The following is a 16,310-nucleotide window of genomic DNA, read 5'->3' on the forward strand; positions in this document are numbered from 1 at the left end:
AAGGTGAGGCGCACGGTAACTTCAGGGCGGAGCTCACCATACATGCTACCCTGAGAAGCCTGGCCTGGTACAGAAGTCATTGTCGGGGCAACAGTGACAGGCACATGAGCACTCTTGTGTGCTCTTGCCTCCCTCCATAAACGACTCCAAAACCCACTGTCAGCGAGTCCAGTCTGAGTCGGACAGAGGAGGACCTCTCCTTTGGGTTCTGAGACTGGAAACCTTCACGGGAGGAGAGAACGTCATCATTAACCCTTAGAGTGGCTAGTGGGTGCGAACTGTTCACCTAGTGGTTAGCAGCACCAGAGCTCCTTATCCACGAAAAACAAAGGATCTATTTGTGCCCAGCTCACCACCCCTGAACTCTCCCAGAGCCCCGGGAGCCTATGGAGGCCGGACGGGATGCTGGGAGAAGGGCAGGCCGCTGAAGCCAGCAGGGCATTCCTACATTTATTCACTGAGCGGGCACTGGGGCAGCATTCTTACATCAGTGCTCTTGAGCAGCACCTGGACGGGGTGGGTGAAACCTGCAAAGTTGTTCTAGTCGGCGGCTTTTCAGAGAGGCAGAGCTGCACTGTGGAAAGCAGGGGTGGGCTGGACACTAGCTGGGCAGGGCAGGGGCAGTTCGAGCTCTAGAGGGAAGCGCACTCACTGCCCTACTGTACACCTGTGCTCCTAACCGCTGACTCGGAGGCATCGGCTGAGGCTGGGGGTGGGGCAGGGGCTGGCCACACTCACCCCCTGAGGTCGGCAATGAGGATCTGCCCTCCATTGCGCACATCGAAGATCTTGACGGACCTGTCGGAGGAGCAGGTTGCCAGGCGCGTACCGTAGTAGTCCATCTGGGCATCATGCTGCGGAAGGGGGGAATGGATCAACTCGCCAAGAACCGCACAGCAGGATGTGCGACGACCCCATCCAGGTGACTGAACCTCCCCATACGGCTGTCTGCAGGGTGGCTGAAGACAAAGCAGGCCTCGAGCTGCCCCCAGGATGAGCTCAGGCCAGACCTGGGTGATTGCTGTCCAAACGAGCAGACCTCCATGAGACTCGGGCCAAGAGGCACCTCTGCCTGGACACAGGTCCCTCAGGTGTCGGACTCCTTGCTTCTCAGGGGCCCCAAATCCTTTGTGCCCTTGCCTCACCTGTGTCCTAGAGGTGGTCCAGCACTGAGACCCCACAATCTCCAAATCACGACAAAGCCTTATCATATCTGGTCCTCCTGCCCCTGAGGCTGACTGACTATCTGGACCAGGCTGGGCCTGAGGTTTCTCCTCCACCCGGGTTGGGCTCCTTGGGGCAGCAGGCCTCCCAGTGGGCCAGTAACTCCGCTCTCGCCTGCTCACAGGTCCAGCTAGTCCACTGGATATCACTTTCCATGAGTCACCCTGCCTCAGCCCTTGACCCCAGGAAACATCCTGATTCTTCTGTGGAAGCCAACTCCCTCCAGGATTTCAGGGCTTGGCTCCCGGCATCGACCCCAGTCCAGTACTTCCTAAGTGATTCTGAGAAGGTAGGAAGATGCAGGCTACAGGACCCACGAGGCTAAGGGTTCACCTCCTTAGCTGTCTTCTGTGCAGCCGTGGAAAGTCCTGGCCCCTCCTTGAACTTGTTTTCTTATCCCTAACAGGGGCCAGCGATTCAAGAGCTGTATCTGCTTCAAGAGCTGCCATGAGCTGCGATGCTGAATGAGAAGTGCGTAGCATGGGGCTGACCCTCAGTAAGCAGGGAAACAGACATTCGTCATGGCTGCCAGGCCTTCTTTGTTCCTTTCATCCAGCTACAATGAGTGGCAGCGGAACCATGAACGCACACAGGCACTGCAGCTATCAGATCAGGAAGCTGCAGCAGTCGCACAAAGTGCAGAGACTGGCCATGGACTTACAGACTGGCCCTTCTCACCATACTGTCACCAAGGACATGTGGCTGTACCGAAGCCAGGACCCGAGACCAAGCACAGCCCCAGAGACCCAGAGCAACTGCTGCCTGGAAGATGTAAGAGCAGGCTGGCTGGGACGGGCCCGGATGCCGGACACTCTCCTACGAGCTGCCCACCAGGCCCCGTGAGAAGCAGTCTGCGCTTTCCCTGAAGGAACTTTAACCTTCGACTCACTCCTTCAGGCTTGCCCCCCTTCTCCTCTCTCTCTCACGCCTACAACTCTTTACTGCACATTAGCGGGGTTGGCATTTCTGATCAACTCTGCACTCAATGGTTGACAATCTCTAATCAGTCATTTCCCCTCCACCACTCTTTGCTCTTCGTCCTCCTGTGGACGTCATCCAGGCAGCAGGCCTTACACAGAGGCCCGCTTGGGCCTGACCTCTTGCCCTTGGGGTCCTGCTTGGCTCACTGGGAGCATTTGGAGAGGCACCCTTCCGCCTTTGCAGAGAGCCACCATCCAACTTAGTCCTTCTGCAGGAGAGGGAAGCTGAAGGCAGGCAGGTGGGGAGACTACTGCCAAACCTCTGCCCAAACTGTGCCTCGGTTCCTCCCACCAAGAACGAGTCATCGGCCATAGTCCTGCCCATTCAGAAGATGGGTTTGCTCTGACCACGCCGTACCAGCCACAGTGGGGCTGGCAGGCGGCTATACAGTCCCATCTGGGCTCAGAGGGGTGACAAGACACACCCCGAGGGCCCCACCACAGGCACATGCACGTCCACGGCCTCTGTGAGGGGCCAGCTGCGTACTTACAATCATGTCCTCATGGGAGGTGTCCACGGTGTTCACCACTGACACCTGGAACCAAAGAGATCAGAGGTAAGATGACGGGCGGTGGTCAGGACGCCATCTTCTTTCTCCAAAGCCACCAACTGTCTGAAGTTGTGGATTCCATTTATTCCCAAGCCTTCTGCCAGGGCTGGAGACTCAGCCACCAAGAGAAGGGTCACACGATGAGTGAAATCGAAGTGGCCCCAGGACTGAGGTGCTGGTGGAGGGCACAGGCTGGGACAACACTGAGCAGAACTTGCCAGGTGGCACAAGGGGGAAAGGTCAGTCTAGAGAGTGGGAACAGGGGTGTGTGTGGAGCTCGATGTGTGCAATGGCTTCCCTGGTAGTAGGGGGCAGCCGAGGGAGCCAGGTTCCCTTCCTGGACTACAGGGCCCTAATATCTTAGGCCAGTGAGTCTCAACCTTTCTAATGCCATGACCCTTGAATACAGTTCCTCGTGTTGTGGTGAACCCCCAACCATAAAATTAGTTTCATTGCTACTTCATCACTGTCATTTTGCTACTGTTATGAATGGGGCGACCCTGTGAAAGGGTCGTTCGACCCAAAAGAGTCGAGACCCACAGGTTGAGAACCGCTGACCTTGGGCAGTTTCTGCCTAACAGGGTCTGTACCTACAGCTTGGAGACAAGAGTCACGGTGCTCCTGAGGCTGTTCCCGGTTCTTTGCCTGTGATAGACTTGCGGCTCCACTGAGCAGGATCCAGGGCTAGACGGCTGTCAGGATCTTTGCCTGCCTAGCCAGGTTTCAAGGTGCAGCTCATACTCTCTTGGGTCAAGGCACAGAATCCCCCCAATTAGCTGGGACTCTTCTGAATACTTTCAGCACTGGACACCTGCCCCCTTCTTCTCACCGACAGAGCAGTTTCTGGGGATCAGGGTATGGGTCATCTACAGCCCTGAATCCCTGATTCCTTCTCCCCGCTCCCCCGGCTCCCTGCACAATGTTTGCTCACAGAAGGAAAGGAGACTGCTCACTTAGTCAATCAATGAGCAGACCAAACGGACCACTGTCCTTGTCCATTCTTAGAAGGAAGAGGGGCACAGACAAGATTTCCTTCGTTTCATCTTTCCCCACAAAAGCCGTGCGGGTATAAAGCTCAGCTTGACTTTTCACAAAGGGGGCCTTGGATGAGGATGGCCACAGAGCAGCCTGACAGGTACACAAGTGAGCAGAGGTCCCGCCCTCAAATGCCACACTCTCTAACAAGTGGGTGCCCTCATATGCACAGAGAAGGAAGTTAAGAAGAGCCTCCTCTGGGTGCTAACTTGTCCAGGGTACAAAGTGCTGTCCCTCTGGGCGGTTCGAAGGGCACAGCTAATTCAGAGCAGACTGACCCAGGAAGGACTGAAAGCTCAGGGTGGAGAAGTACTTGCCACGGCCACACTCCGAACCCCCCAGCTACCAAAGCTTTCACTCAGTCAGGGTGCCTATTCTGAACGTCCCTCACACCCAACAGCCCACGGTGGGCAGCTTCAACTCGAAGACTGTTCACCGAGGGGTCGTTTCCTACCAGGTCGTTAGCAGAGCGTCCAGACCCTTACCCTTAACCCTCACACGGTGAACCGCGTTCCTGAACCAGTGTGGTTTCAGAAAGCTGAGTACTTCCTCTCATGCACCTGGAGGTAACACGCAAAACGAGACGCAGGCCACTTAACGACTGCGTTACACGATCATCCGGAAGGAGACGAATGCCAAACCACAAGAGACCCCGGCCTTGCTCAGCTGCCCTCTAAGCCAGGCCCAGCGACGAACACCCAGGCTGACCCTTGCCCTTCTCAGCAAGAACCCATCCCGCGTGCACGCTGGATCCCCCTCTGCCATCAGACCTGGGGGACCTTCCGGGCACCCAGCGCCCACAGAGTTGCCCGACACCTCTGCCGGGAGATGGTTGCGAGGGTTCGAATCTCAGCTCTGCCCCGTTACCAGCTTGGGGGAGGGGGGGGGTTTCAGCTCCCAAAGCCGCGCAGCATCTGCTCTGCGAAATGCTGGTAACGACAGCACGTCCCCACGGTTACTGGCCCACCGAGCGGGCCGGCAAAGGCCTGGAACTTTCGGAGAGCTCGGGATACTGAACTAATGTAACGTCTTGCTTATATTTTTAACTGCTGAGGGCAGAGAATCCCCAAGTATACTTGCGGGATGTCTCGGCCTCACGCTGGCCCCGCTCTCTCCAAGTTCTCGGGGAGCAGGGCCCCCACGCCTCGACTCGGGGCTGGGGAGCCGGAGGGCCCCGGGCCCGAGTCTGAGGCGCAGAGCGGCGAAGGCGCCCGTGAGTGCAAGCTCTCCCAGGGCAGCGACTGCATCCTGAGCCCGGCTCGGCGTCTCGGGCCCCGACACTCACCATGGCTGCGGCGGCGGCGGCGGCGGCTCGCCTGGGACGTGGCAGCTCTCGGTGGCGTCTCCGAACGGCTCACTTCCGGCGCGGGCGGGCCGGCCGTCGGGCCGCGGCTCGGGGGCCTCCGGGCGGCAACCCGCTCCGGCACAAACGAAGGTTCCGGGCTTTGGAAGGATGCGCCCTGCCCTCTTGTAGCCCCACCCCTCGACGGGGGTGGAGCTCTGGTTTCCGGGGCGACCGTGACGGCGGAAGATCAGGAACCGCGGGATCTCTGGCTGGTCTATGACCCGCACGCGTTTCCGGAGACGCGTCGATGAGAGGGAAGGATTCCTTTATTACAGTTGAGCCGCCTCCCCCCCGTACCGTGTGCGACCGACCTTGGGATGGCTATTGTAGGCTGTTCACGTCTTAAAGTCGGCTGGTCGTGGCGCCTCCTTGCTGTTAGCCCCGCCCACCGAGGACGCGAGGGGCGGGTCTAGGGGCGGGGCAAACTAGGGAATGCCCCGCACCTGTGGCTGAGACCGCCTGCCCCGCCCTCCCCCAAGGACCCCTGCCTCCCAAGAGGGTCTGGGGGCTCTGTGGTTACACGTTGGCTGGCTAACCCGCATTGGGGGGCAGTTCTACCCAGGCGCAGGGTCACCATGCGTCTGAGTCTGCTCCACCCTGCGCCTTCCCCACAGGGGTTCCAGGGCCCGTTAGGTTGGTTGCCCCCCAGCGAGGAGGGATCTCAACCGGGCCGCAGCAGCTACAGCCAGGAGCCCATTTCGTCCGCCCCCCTCCCCCGCGCCACCCCAGTCGACTGCCCCGGAGGTGGCTGAGGGCTTCCCACAGCGCACGGCCCCTCGGGGTCTTAGGGAGAGGGGGCACCCCTTGGGTAAGTCACAATCCCTCCGTTTCCTCTCTTGAAAAGGAAGATTACAGCAGGCTAGCTGGAGATGGTCGCTGCTTAAGGGAAGATGCTAAGGCACCGAGAGTGTGATAGGCCCAGAGAAGCGCCATGGAAAGGGCCCCAGAGGAGTGGGCTGCCTGGAGCTTGGTCAGTCCTCCAGATTGTAAGCCTTCCTCCTTCCAGTCCATCCACGGGTTTAGGGTTTATCTTTCCGTCCAGATGCGGTGTAGAGGGGTGAGTGTGTGTGAGTGAGCACTGGAGGGGGAGGTGACTAGGTGGAGCAGGGAGCAAGGGGAGAGGGGGTTTCTTGGTTTTCCTATCCTTCCAGGAGCAGGTTGGTGCTTTAGGTGTGTAGTCGCCCCACTGAGTAATAAGGCTGTGTCACTCCCAGCCTTCAGTTCCTCAACTAGGCAGTGGGAACAATGGCATCTTAGGTTTGATAGAATGTAACACATAGCCTTGTTCCAGAAGAAAAGGCTTGGGGTAGGCAACCAAGTAGAAGAGGGATTCGGGACAAGCTGCAGGGATAGCAATCTTACTCATTAGAGATTTGCTCGTGGGCCTAAAAATCAGGGGCTTAGAGCATTGGTCCTGGGTCACGGCATAAATGCTCCCGTGTGAACGCTGCGCCACCTTACTTATTGGGTGGACCTGCCTTCCCTCTTCTCAGCTGCTGGGCCCTCTGGGGCACAACTGGCATGATATCACTGCCAGCTCACCACCCTCAACCCCTTGAGGACAGGGCAGCACAGCTCCTGTGAGGTTCTGACACTGTCACTCCTAGGCAGCGGTTCTCAACCTGTGGGTGTCGACCCCCCCAAGGGGGTCCCTTTCACAGGGGCTGCCTAATACATCCTGCATATCAGATATTTACAGGATGATTCATAACAGTAGCAAAATTATAGTTATGAAGTAGCAATGAAAATAATGTTATGGTTGGGGAGCCACCACAACATGAAACACTGTATTAAAGGGTCACGGCATTAGGAAATTAAGAACCACTGCTTTAGGGGAGCAGACAGTCCCATCTTGTTCCCTCGGAGTGGCTGACCTTAGAGATCCCAGCCCAGGGCATCACCACGATACCACCAGGGCTCTGTTATCATAATACTTGTGTCAGGGGCTGATGTGGGATTAAATGGACCCTTGCATGTGAAACAGTGTTTAGCAGCTGGATGGGCCTGGGGTGCTTGGTCTGCAGTGCGAGCACGCACGGACACGTTCACCTGTGTTGTCTGAGACCCACTCCCTTGGGCCAACATTGAGGACTGTCTGTTCCGTAGGCTGGGCACATTCTCTGCCGATCCGCAGCTGAGGGTGCAATGTTCAGAATCTTGGATCCCAGGCTCCCCTCTGCCTCCCTCCTTCCCATTAGAGGATCCGCCAACAAACTGTGTCCATACCTCCCACTCGCTTCCTCCGGCTGATGCCAGAACCCAAGTGAGGTCATCATTTGCCCTTCCCTGTGTGCCCCTCAGGCCCCCTGAGGCCCTTCTCCTGGAGGTCGTGCTCGTGGGGACTCTTCGGCCCCTACTGATGGTGGCCTAAAAGTTGGCTTTTCCACTGAATAAAAGCGTCTTCTTCAGAAGACAGGAGAGGTATCTGGTGGAAAGAGAGACTCGGCCCCCCACCCCCCCCACCCTCTGAGTGCTGTACCCTGGGCCAAGTGCCCTTTACTCCCTGGGGTTCTGTTTCCTTGGGAGTTCCAGGTCACATAAGGTGGGGCCCACCTGTCCTGCGGAAAAAGGTCCCGTGATGTGTACGGTGTCTGCATTGCCACGTGTGCATTTATTATTGCTGCTCAGTATAGGGTTGAGGGAGAAGGCAGACAAATCCCATCCATTACAGAGAGCATCAGCCAGAGATACAGAGAAATGAGGAGTGTACAATGCGGAACAGTCCCTTCCCCGCCCCCACTGCTCCCCCCTCCCAGCCTCCCCCCAAGGTGGCAGGAGGCGGCACCATTCTCTTGCCACTGCTGTGAAATGCATGCACAGAGTTAGCAAAGTGGGGCGACCCGAGCCCCCGAGGTCTTGGAGGGCGAGCACCGCGGGCCTCAGAAACGCACGGAGGGGACTGGGGAGGGTGGTCCCGCAGTGATCTGCTTGGGGTCGTGGTGGGGGGCACCCTCCCACCCATCCTTTGCCCTGTGTGTGTGGGTAGGACCTCCATCTCAAAGTGAGGAGAGCTTGATGTGGAAAAGACCTGGGACTTTTCTGATGTTGGTTTAGCTTCTGGAAAACCCCAAAGCCTGCAAGAACCTCACTTTCCACAACACAGGAACTTCAGACACTGGCTGGAGAGAGGCTGGGCCAGGAGGCTATCAGAATGCACCAGGTGGCAGGCTCCTGCAGGGAGCACAAGAAGGGGGAGATGGAGTGGGTGGGGTGGGGGTGAGAAAGCCCCAGCAAGAAAGAAGGCATTCTAAAGGATCATACAACCTCTGAAAATCAGCTCAAGAAACAAAAAAAACCCTAAAAAACTCACAGTGCCCCTACAGGATGGGGCAGAACTGTCCCTGTACGTCTCCAAGACCGTCATGCTTCACAGGAGTAGAAGCCTCATCGTCCTCTCACGAAGGGGCTAGTGGTTTCAAACTGGTGACCTTGTGGTTAGCAGCCCAGTGAGTAATCTATGCTACCAGGGCCCCTCAGAGGGAGACGGGAATCAGCATTTGTGTGTGCCATACTGGAGTAGACAATCAGGTCACGTTCTGCCTCACAAGGTCTCTGCTAGCTAAAACCTGTCTCTCCAGCTCTTCTCTCATCTGGCCCCAGGCAGATTGGGGACAAGAGGACCAGCTCAGGACAGCCAAGGGTGTATGTGTTGGGGGGGTGGGGTGGGTGTTGGTGACTGTGGTTCCCAGGCTGAGGATGGTGGCAGCTCATTGGCCTGGCCACTCTGGGGCTCCAGGTTCAGGTGGCATGATGGTAGGGGTGGGGGGCACCCAGGGTCTCTCAGGAGGCAGGAACCCCTCGTTTCTTCCTTACCTGGTGACCCTGAGAAAGTGCAGCAGCAGCAACCTGCACAGAACTGAGAGCTGGAAGAAGGCAGGGGAGTGGGAGACTTGGCAAAGTGTAACGTTTCCCAGGAAGAAGAGATTTCAGGGAACAGTGGGATTTCACGAAAGGAGGAGGAAAGGCCAGCTGCTCCAGGTAATAACATGTTTTAAAGCCACAGCAACAAAATACGCCGGTGGCTGGTTTCGGAAGAGAAATGCCCCCCCTCCCCGAAATCGGGAACATAAGAGAAATCCCAGCAATCAACCCAAGCCTTTTGTATAAGAGGCGCACCTGTCGTCAAGATGGCAGTTGAGAACAGTTTGGGAAGACAGTTCACTATTTGAGAACAGGGTACCCAGGGTCAGACAGGCCAGAGTGGGCGCTGCCCTACCGCCCTGTCTCTGAAGCAGGGGGCCCTCCCCCTGACCAGCTCTATGCTCTGGTTGGGCCCTGGGTGACAGGGCTGCTTGGGAGCTAGGAAAACTCTGCCTCATTTGTAGGAAGGAAACCCCTGAGTCGCCCTAGTCCGCCAGCTAAGAGAGGGGCCACCACAGTGCAGGGGCCACTGACGGGCCGCCTGCTCTTCCCTCAGCTGTTGGATGTTGGAGGCAGCAGGTGGCTGCATCTGACCCCTCCCCCCCGCAATTCCTGGGACCCTTGGCAGCAGCTTTGCAGGCCTCGCACCCGAAGACAAAATCGACCTTGGAGAGCACGTACTTACTACGTTCTGTTGATGGTGTTTTGTTTGTTTGCTTCTTAAACCACAGATGTCTCAGAGCCACACTGAGGAAGTAAGGAGAACCAGCAACCGAAAACATACCCGTTGCATAGTATTAAATGAACAGAGACGGCGAGTTCTTTATTTACAATTATTGTCTAGATAAAAAAATTCATAAAAACAGATGAATGGTCATAAGTTATTTACCCCCTAGTGGGGTGAACTGCCAAACGTACCCCATGCTGCTAGATATAGGACTCAGAGTGCAAGCTTGGTGTGCTACAGTGAATTTTGACAAACCATTTCCTGTGGCTGTGTCTGTCTGCAGGTGTGTGTGTGTAGGGGCGGGGACCCATCACTCCTGACAAGAAAGTACCAGTGCTGATGCCAGACATTCTTATTCTCGGTAGCCTCCCTGTCCCTTGGTCCCAGGCAGGGCTCCGCTCCTGGCCTGCAGGGGCACAGGCCCAGGGAGCCCATGGGGGACCATCCTGGTGTCTCGGAATGAGGTCACACTCGGACGCGTGATTGAAACAAAGATGGGGACATGGGAAAACTTGAGAAAGGAAACTCCAAAAAAAACCCACAACACCACCATGTTCTGAGGCTGGTCCCTGTCACTCACGCCCGAGGCGTCCTTCCTCTGAGGAGCTCCGCAGCTGCCTGTTGGAATCCAAGCAGCACAGGTGCGGGCTGATGGCCCATGGGGTGGTGTCCTCTGCTGGGTACATTCAGAGAGTTCGTCATGACATGCAGGCGATGGGCTCTCACAGGAAGAAGGCTCCTGGAAGGTTTTCTTCCGACACGAGGGTGTTCCAGCCCCGTGGGGCCGCTGCCTGGGACTCCAAACCCTCACGGGTTGTGTCTCCACAGCCATCCAGGCCGAGGCCCTTCCCGTTGGCTATGGCTCGGTTCCCGAGGGGGATTTGTCGGGTTTGTGGAAGAGTTCTCTGGGTCCGGAGAAGGGAAGGGCCAGCTGGACACTGGACCACCGTGGGCAGGGTCAGCGGGAGGAATGAGTTTCGCGAGCGTTTGTTGATCCTGGAAGCATGGGACATCATCGATCATGGTATTCAAAATGTCTTTTGCGCTGTACAAGTTCATGGAAAAAAGATCATATGCCGAAAAGTCTCAAAGCAAACTTTGTATTCAATACAAAAGTTCTTTTATGAAAAAAGCTGAGACCCACAAAGTGCTGAGCAGTTAAGAGGCTGACATACAATGAACGAAGCTCTCATTGAGTGGGATTACTAGTGCCATTATGGTCGGGGTGAGTGGGGGAGCAAAAGAACCACCTTGTCTCCCCTGTGAGACCGCAGGGTTTCAGCATGGCTTTCTGTCTGGGAAAGCGAGACTCGTTGCTCAAGGGCTACGGTCTCGATATTGTGACTTCGGGAAGACAATCTGTTGGAAAACCACACTGAGTACATCTCAATATACACGTCCAAGTTCATTCGGATCTAAGTAGTGCAGAGAAAAAGGCTCTTCTTTCCTTCAGAGAGAAAATCAAAAGCAGCAAGCGACACTGATCTTTCCTTCACAGCCAACGGCTCCTACACTGTCATTTGTAAAGAAATAACCCCTCCAAAGGACCAATTTAAAAGAGAGCAAGAAACCAACAGCTCCCAAACACAACAACATTTACAATGCCTCAACAGCACCCCTGTGTCCACACAGACGGCGCCCAAGGGAGTCGAAGTTGGAAGTGCTCTTGGTAAACTCAAGCGAGTTTCACCTAGAGAAGTTGGCAACCTTTGCTTCCTGGGTCCGGTCCCCCTCCTCACCAGTGGTGTGGCGGGGAGGGTTAGGATGGGGGGGGGTTCTCGTTGCCAACCCAGGAAGCCTCCTCTCCCTTTGTGTGCGGTGCATGTGGTGTGCAACCTCGCAGATGGATACTCAGTCAGTAGCTTCTTACTTGGCTTCTGCCTGAGCCTCCTGCAGTAGTGACATTATTGAACGGAAATAGCAGGCAAAAATCAGAACATGGCTATTATAAAACATCAAGGATGTGATCCAGGAGCACGGGTCTGGGGGGCTGAGCTGTGGGGAACAGCACCCCGGGCGGCCTCCAGTGTTCTTAAACCATACAAATAGCCAAAGACATTATCTACAGGTTTGTAAACAAATTACATTCTTCTCTTAGGACATAAATAAGTTAAAATAGAGCAATTTAAGCGGAAACAAGGCAACATGCCGGCAAAGAAACTATATATATATGTATATATATATCCATGTATATATATGTGTATGTGTATATATATATATACACTTTATATATATATAAATCTACCTATCTATATGGACGCATACCGCCCGGGAGGCGTACACGTTGATATAGACACAGAGAAATGGATATAACCTTGTGAACATCTAGGAAGTTCTTCGGTTCCATTGGTGCAAATCTACTGGGCAAGTTAAGCTCTGCAGTTTCAAAAGAGTTAATTAAATTAATTTATACAACTGAGACCATGCTGCGCAAGCACTTCAAAAACTTACAGACCAGTGGATTGGATAACGAGTCTCAGAAATGAGTCCGTTTGCAGATCCCGCCTAAGAAAACGAACCAACCGGAAAAAAAAACAAAAACCCCTCCCAACCCCCGAAAACCCAAGAAGGGGAGGGCCGGAAGTGTACAGTACATTCATGCAGGGACGCGGTGGCCGGGCGGGGGCATGGCTGGTCCATGGGTGGGCGGGAGCCAGAGGGCCGTGGTGGCCACTCGCTCCCTGCCGGACGCCCCTCACCCCCCAACGGCACGGCCGCCGGCGGAGAGGGGTCTGTGGGTGCACAGGGGTCTCTCTCCGGCGTTTGGTTTCCTGTGGCTGCTGCTGCTGCTGCGGCTGCTGCTCCTGCTCGGCGTCTCGGGCGGCCGGGTGGTGGGTGCCCGGCAGGCGGGCGCCGGGGTCCTCAGCTAAAGCGATGTCTCCAGGCTGTGGATGGGGCTCCCTGGACTTGAAGAGGTAGCTGATTTGCTTGTGTCGGTGGTCAGGTTGACCCCGCTGTCGATGGCGCTGTTGTTCTTGTTGAGCGACGAGGGCGGGCTGGAGCTCTGCTTGAGGGCGGCGTCCTCTTCCAGGTCGGTGTCGTCGATGAGGGGGATGTGGGGCTGGGAATCCTCGATCCGGAATTCCGGGTGAGCCATGAAATTATGGATGGAGGTTCGAGACTCGGGCTTTTCCAGACCTTCGTAGAGAGAGCTACGGAATGCCTTCACCACTCGGATCTGCAAGGGAAACAGGGGCGTGAGACGCTCCGCCCCCGGGGCGTGGCGGGGGCGTGGCGGGGCAGGTGGGATCCAAGTTGGGACACAGCGAGTGGCCGGCGTCCACAGTCGCTGGATGTTAGGAGCATCCACGGGAGGGGGAGGGTGGGAGGAGTGGGAAGGGAGGCCGGCGGTGGGGCGGACCCGGCTTGTGTGCATTCACGGGGAGGAGGCTCGGGTCCGGGTTCTGCCCAGCAGTTGCTTTGGTTTGGTGTGGGTCAGGACTACAGTATTAGAGGCCGCAGGGAGCATCGTCCCTGAGATGCTGGGCAGCGGAGGTCAGGGGCAGCAGGGGCCACTCCCATGGGCACCCACACCTGGGGAGAGACCGAGCCCGGTTGGTTAGTTCCCGGGTAGAGATTCCACCATGCAGAAGGGGCCGGGCCGGGCTGGGTGGGCGTCAGGTAGGAAGGAGGAGAGGCTATTAAACACACTCACACTCACACACACAAAATTAAGAAACCACACGACATGGAACAGAGTGTGCCCCACACACAGGAGAGGAAGGGGAAGGAGGGGCGCTTGGATGAGCGGGCCGAGAGGAGACAGACACAGGAGGACCACACAGAGGACAAGGACGGCAAACAGAGCAGCGAAGCAAACCGGAGCCAACTCAGGGCTCCAGGTGGTGCAGAGCAGAGGCAGCCAGAGAGCACGGGCGGGGGGCACGCAGGGTGGGAGCATGCCAGGGGCGGGGTCGGGACCACACGGCACACACCAACGGGCACGCGGCTACACTTGGAAGCCTGGACAATGTGAACGGAGGTCATGGGTACCCAGCGCTTCTGTTCTTCATGCATTGAGGAGGTAAACACTCGAGTATAGACGTAGAGCCCCGGGCTGGCCTCGGGGCTGTTAAGTCCCTGTTTGTGCTTTGAAAACACAAAACGGTGGTGGGGGGGAGGGGGCAGAATCCAATCTGGGGAGCCCAGCCCCAGATAGGGTGCTGGGGATGGGGCGGCTGTGGCTTGGTGGCAAGTGGGTTAGTTTTCTGGGTTTCAAGTGGCGGAACTCAGCTTTTGCTCTGAAGAATAGGGGTGGTGGTGAGGGGCTTGGACACAGGTGGGGTCAAGGGCCATGACTGTGGCTGTCCCTACCCCGCGTCACTGGGTGCAGAGAGGGGTCCCTGTCATATCAAGGGGCTGATGGCACCTTTTCTTCTCTCTGCAGCCCTTGTGCTGGGTACACGTGCAGCACCCAGCCATCTCCTGGAGGGAGCCCTTGCCTGCCTGTGCCCAAGGTCAGGTCGCATGGCTGGCTCAGCAGTGCTTCCCCACACCCAGGCCTGAGTGAAGCTGAGACAGGGGTGGCGACCCTGTCGCTGTCAGCTAACTGCTCAGGGGCTGTGCTGTGGGGACACAAGTGGGGAAAGCCTGGCCTGTGAAGTGAGTTTTCTGGATGCGGGTGGTCAAGGAGGACTTGAACTGCTGCCTGGGTGGGTCCAGAGGGGGGTCTTGTAAGGCCCACCACACACCCCTGCCCCGGCCTCAGGGCACACAGCCGCCAGAACTCCAAGTTTGCTCCCAGTCCTCCGTGGGGGGTCTAGTGGAAGACCCACACTGCCGTTACTATCTTTTGGTTTAGCTTTTGTTTCCTCAGTCTCTGCCGTCAGCTCTGACTTCGTGTGTTCTAAGAAAGCCCTTCTGCTTCTCCCTGCGCTGTGCTGTGCACTGGGAGCCTGGAGGCCCCTGCGTGTGCATTCCTGCTGCCTCCTGCCGCCACCAGTCACCCCAGCGGCTCTACCGCCTCTTTGCGGCTCTGCTGGGATGCTCTGCTAAGGAGTAGGCGGCTACACGTCTAATTAAGTGAAAATAACCACACGAAGGCACCCAAGCCTGGGCTGCTGCTTTTCAGTCTGCAAAACGGGAGTCAGAAGTGCTTGGATGTTCTGAGGCTGGAACTGGGGGAGTGGCAGTGGGAGGGGGTGGTGCGGGACCCTGCCAGGTGACTGAAGATGATGCAGAGGGGACAACACACATTGAGATGCAGGCCCCACCCCTTCCCCTGGCATGGAGACAACAGAGAGGATGGGCTGCTCTGCACACGACTGTGGGGACGAGACACCCTGCCCCGGGCCATCGCAAGCCTCCACTTCCGTTTTTCTCCACGGCTGAAATGGAAACAAGTGTGGGAAGAAAAAAAGCTCTTCCACCTCCCCTCCTTGTTGACCCTAAAGCTGGGAGCTGGGGGCGCAGGCTGCCCGAGGGCGGGCAGGGGAGTGAGGGGGACGACGGGACGGGACCCCATTCATGGACTCACAGGCATTTTGGTTTCATTGGCACACAGGGAGCAGAGGGACCCGGGCCCCTTGTTGGGGGCCTACACCCAAGGAGACGCGGCTGGTCCCCAGGACGGGCTGGGATGGACATACTCGAATGTTTACCCGGCTTCAAGGAAGCCAAGAGGCTGGGGGTTGATTCACATTCATTTCAGGCTCAAGGTTAAAGACTCACAACCTCTTTTAATTTCACTCTCTCTTGCTGAACTCTGCGTCCAGGGCTCTCTAGCCCTCTAGGGAAACAAACACATGGTACATGAGACCGCGGAGAGCTTTGGGCACCCCCCCACAAGCAAGCCACTGCTCCCTAACCCCAGTCTGCGCTAGTGACCACGACGCCACGCCAACGAAGACCACTTGCTGTCCTTCCCTCCGCCTCCATTTCTCCCCCTAAGAGCTGCCAGTTCCTCGATGGGCCCAGAACCAAGGAGCTGCAGGGTGTGGGGCAGGAGAATCCCTGTCTGGTGGGCTGTGGCATCCAGCAGCGTGTCCAGGGCGGGGGTTAGGATGCTCTCTCTCTCTCTCTCTGGGTTTGTCGAGTCACAGGGGGCAGGGCTTTCACTGAGGGACACGGACATGCCGCAGACCGGCTGAGTGCAGAGAGGGTTCGAGGTGGGTGAGGCGTTGTAGGGGAATAAGGCCTAACGGTGGGTCACAGAGCTGAATGCTAACATCAATCTTTGTCCCCAGTGGGAAGGGTTCCTCCTTTGCAGGTCCTGCCAGGAAGAAATCCGCTTCTGAACCTGGGCTTCTGAACCAGCGAGGTAGGCCTGGCTCTGCCCACAGGCTGTGGGTGTGGGCCCCGCTTCCTGAACGAGTCCAGCTTGTGGGCACAAGCTCAGCGCGCTCGTCTGTGAAGCAGAGCGGATGGTGGGAAACTGAGGCGCTCAGCAGTTAGAGCTTTTCCTGGTCATTTGCAGGCTGATTTTGGCCAAGCCATTGTCGTCCTCTGAGCCTGTCTCCCTCTGTGTTAAATGGGAGCGAACCCCATCCTCATCTGAACAAATCACGTGGGAACGACTGGAGAATTCTGAGCGAGACTCAAGGTGTGCATGAGGGTTGTGTCACTAAGTCTCCGGTGGGGAGATGGGT

The 16,310-nt window shown here is 56.9% G+C and overlaps 2 protein-coding genes across 15 annotated transcripts in view; both read right to left on the reverse strand.

Moving 5' to 3' along the window:
• SEC13 (SEC13 homolog, nuclear pore and COPII component) overlaps positions 1-5,230 on the reverse strand; it is a 40,329-nt gene extending 35,099 nt beyond the window's left edge. The window contains exons 1-3 of the mRNA XM_075550465.1: positions 5,076-5,230; positions 2,696-2,740; positions 739-854 (exon numbers count right to left, since the gene is read on the reverse strand). Coding sequence (XP_075406580.1) covers positions 739-854; positions 2,696-2,740; positions 5,076-5,078 — 164 coding nt within the window. The 5' untranslated portion in view covers positions 5,079-5,230. The remainder of the gene's footprint in view (positions 1-738; positions 855-2,695; positions 2,741-5,075) is intronic.
• A 4,564-nt stretch (positions 5,231-9,794) lies between these two features.
• Positions 9,795-16,310, reverse strand: part of ATP2B2 (ATPase plasma membrane Ca2+ transporting 2) — a 114,865-nt gene continuing 108,349 nt past the window's right edge. For all 14 annotated transcript variants that reach the window (XM_075550479.1, XM_075550475.1, XM_075550480.1 and 11 more), the window contains one exon: positions 9,795-12,901. In XM_075550479.1, coding sequence (XP_075406594.1) covers positions 12,590-12,901 — 312 coding nt within the window. In that variant the 3' untranslated portion in view covers positions 9,795-12,589. The remainder of the gene's footprint in view (positions 12,902-16,310) is intronic.

Source organism: Tenrec ecaudatus, chromosome 5, assembly GCF_050624435.1.
Source record: "Tenrec ecaudatus isolate mTenEca1 chromosome 5, mTenEca1.hap1, whole genome shotgun sequence".
In the NCBI taxonomy this organism is placed as follows: domain Eukaryota; kingdom Metazoa; phylum Chordata; class Mammalia; order Afrosoricida; family Tenrecidae; genus Tenrec; species Tenrec ecaudatus.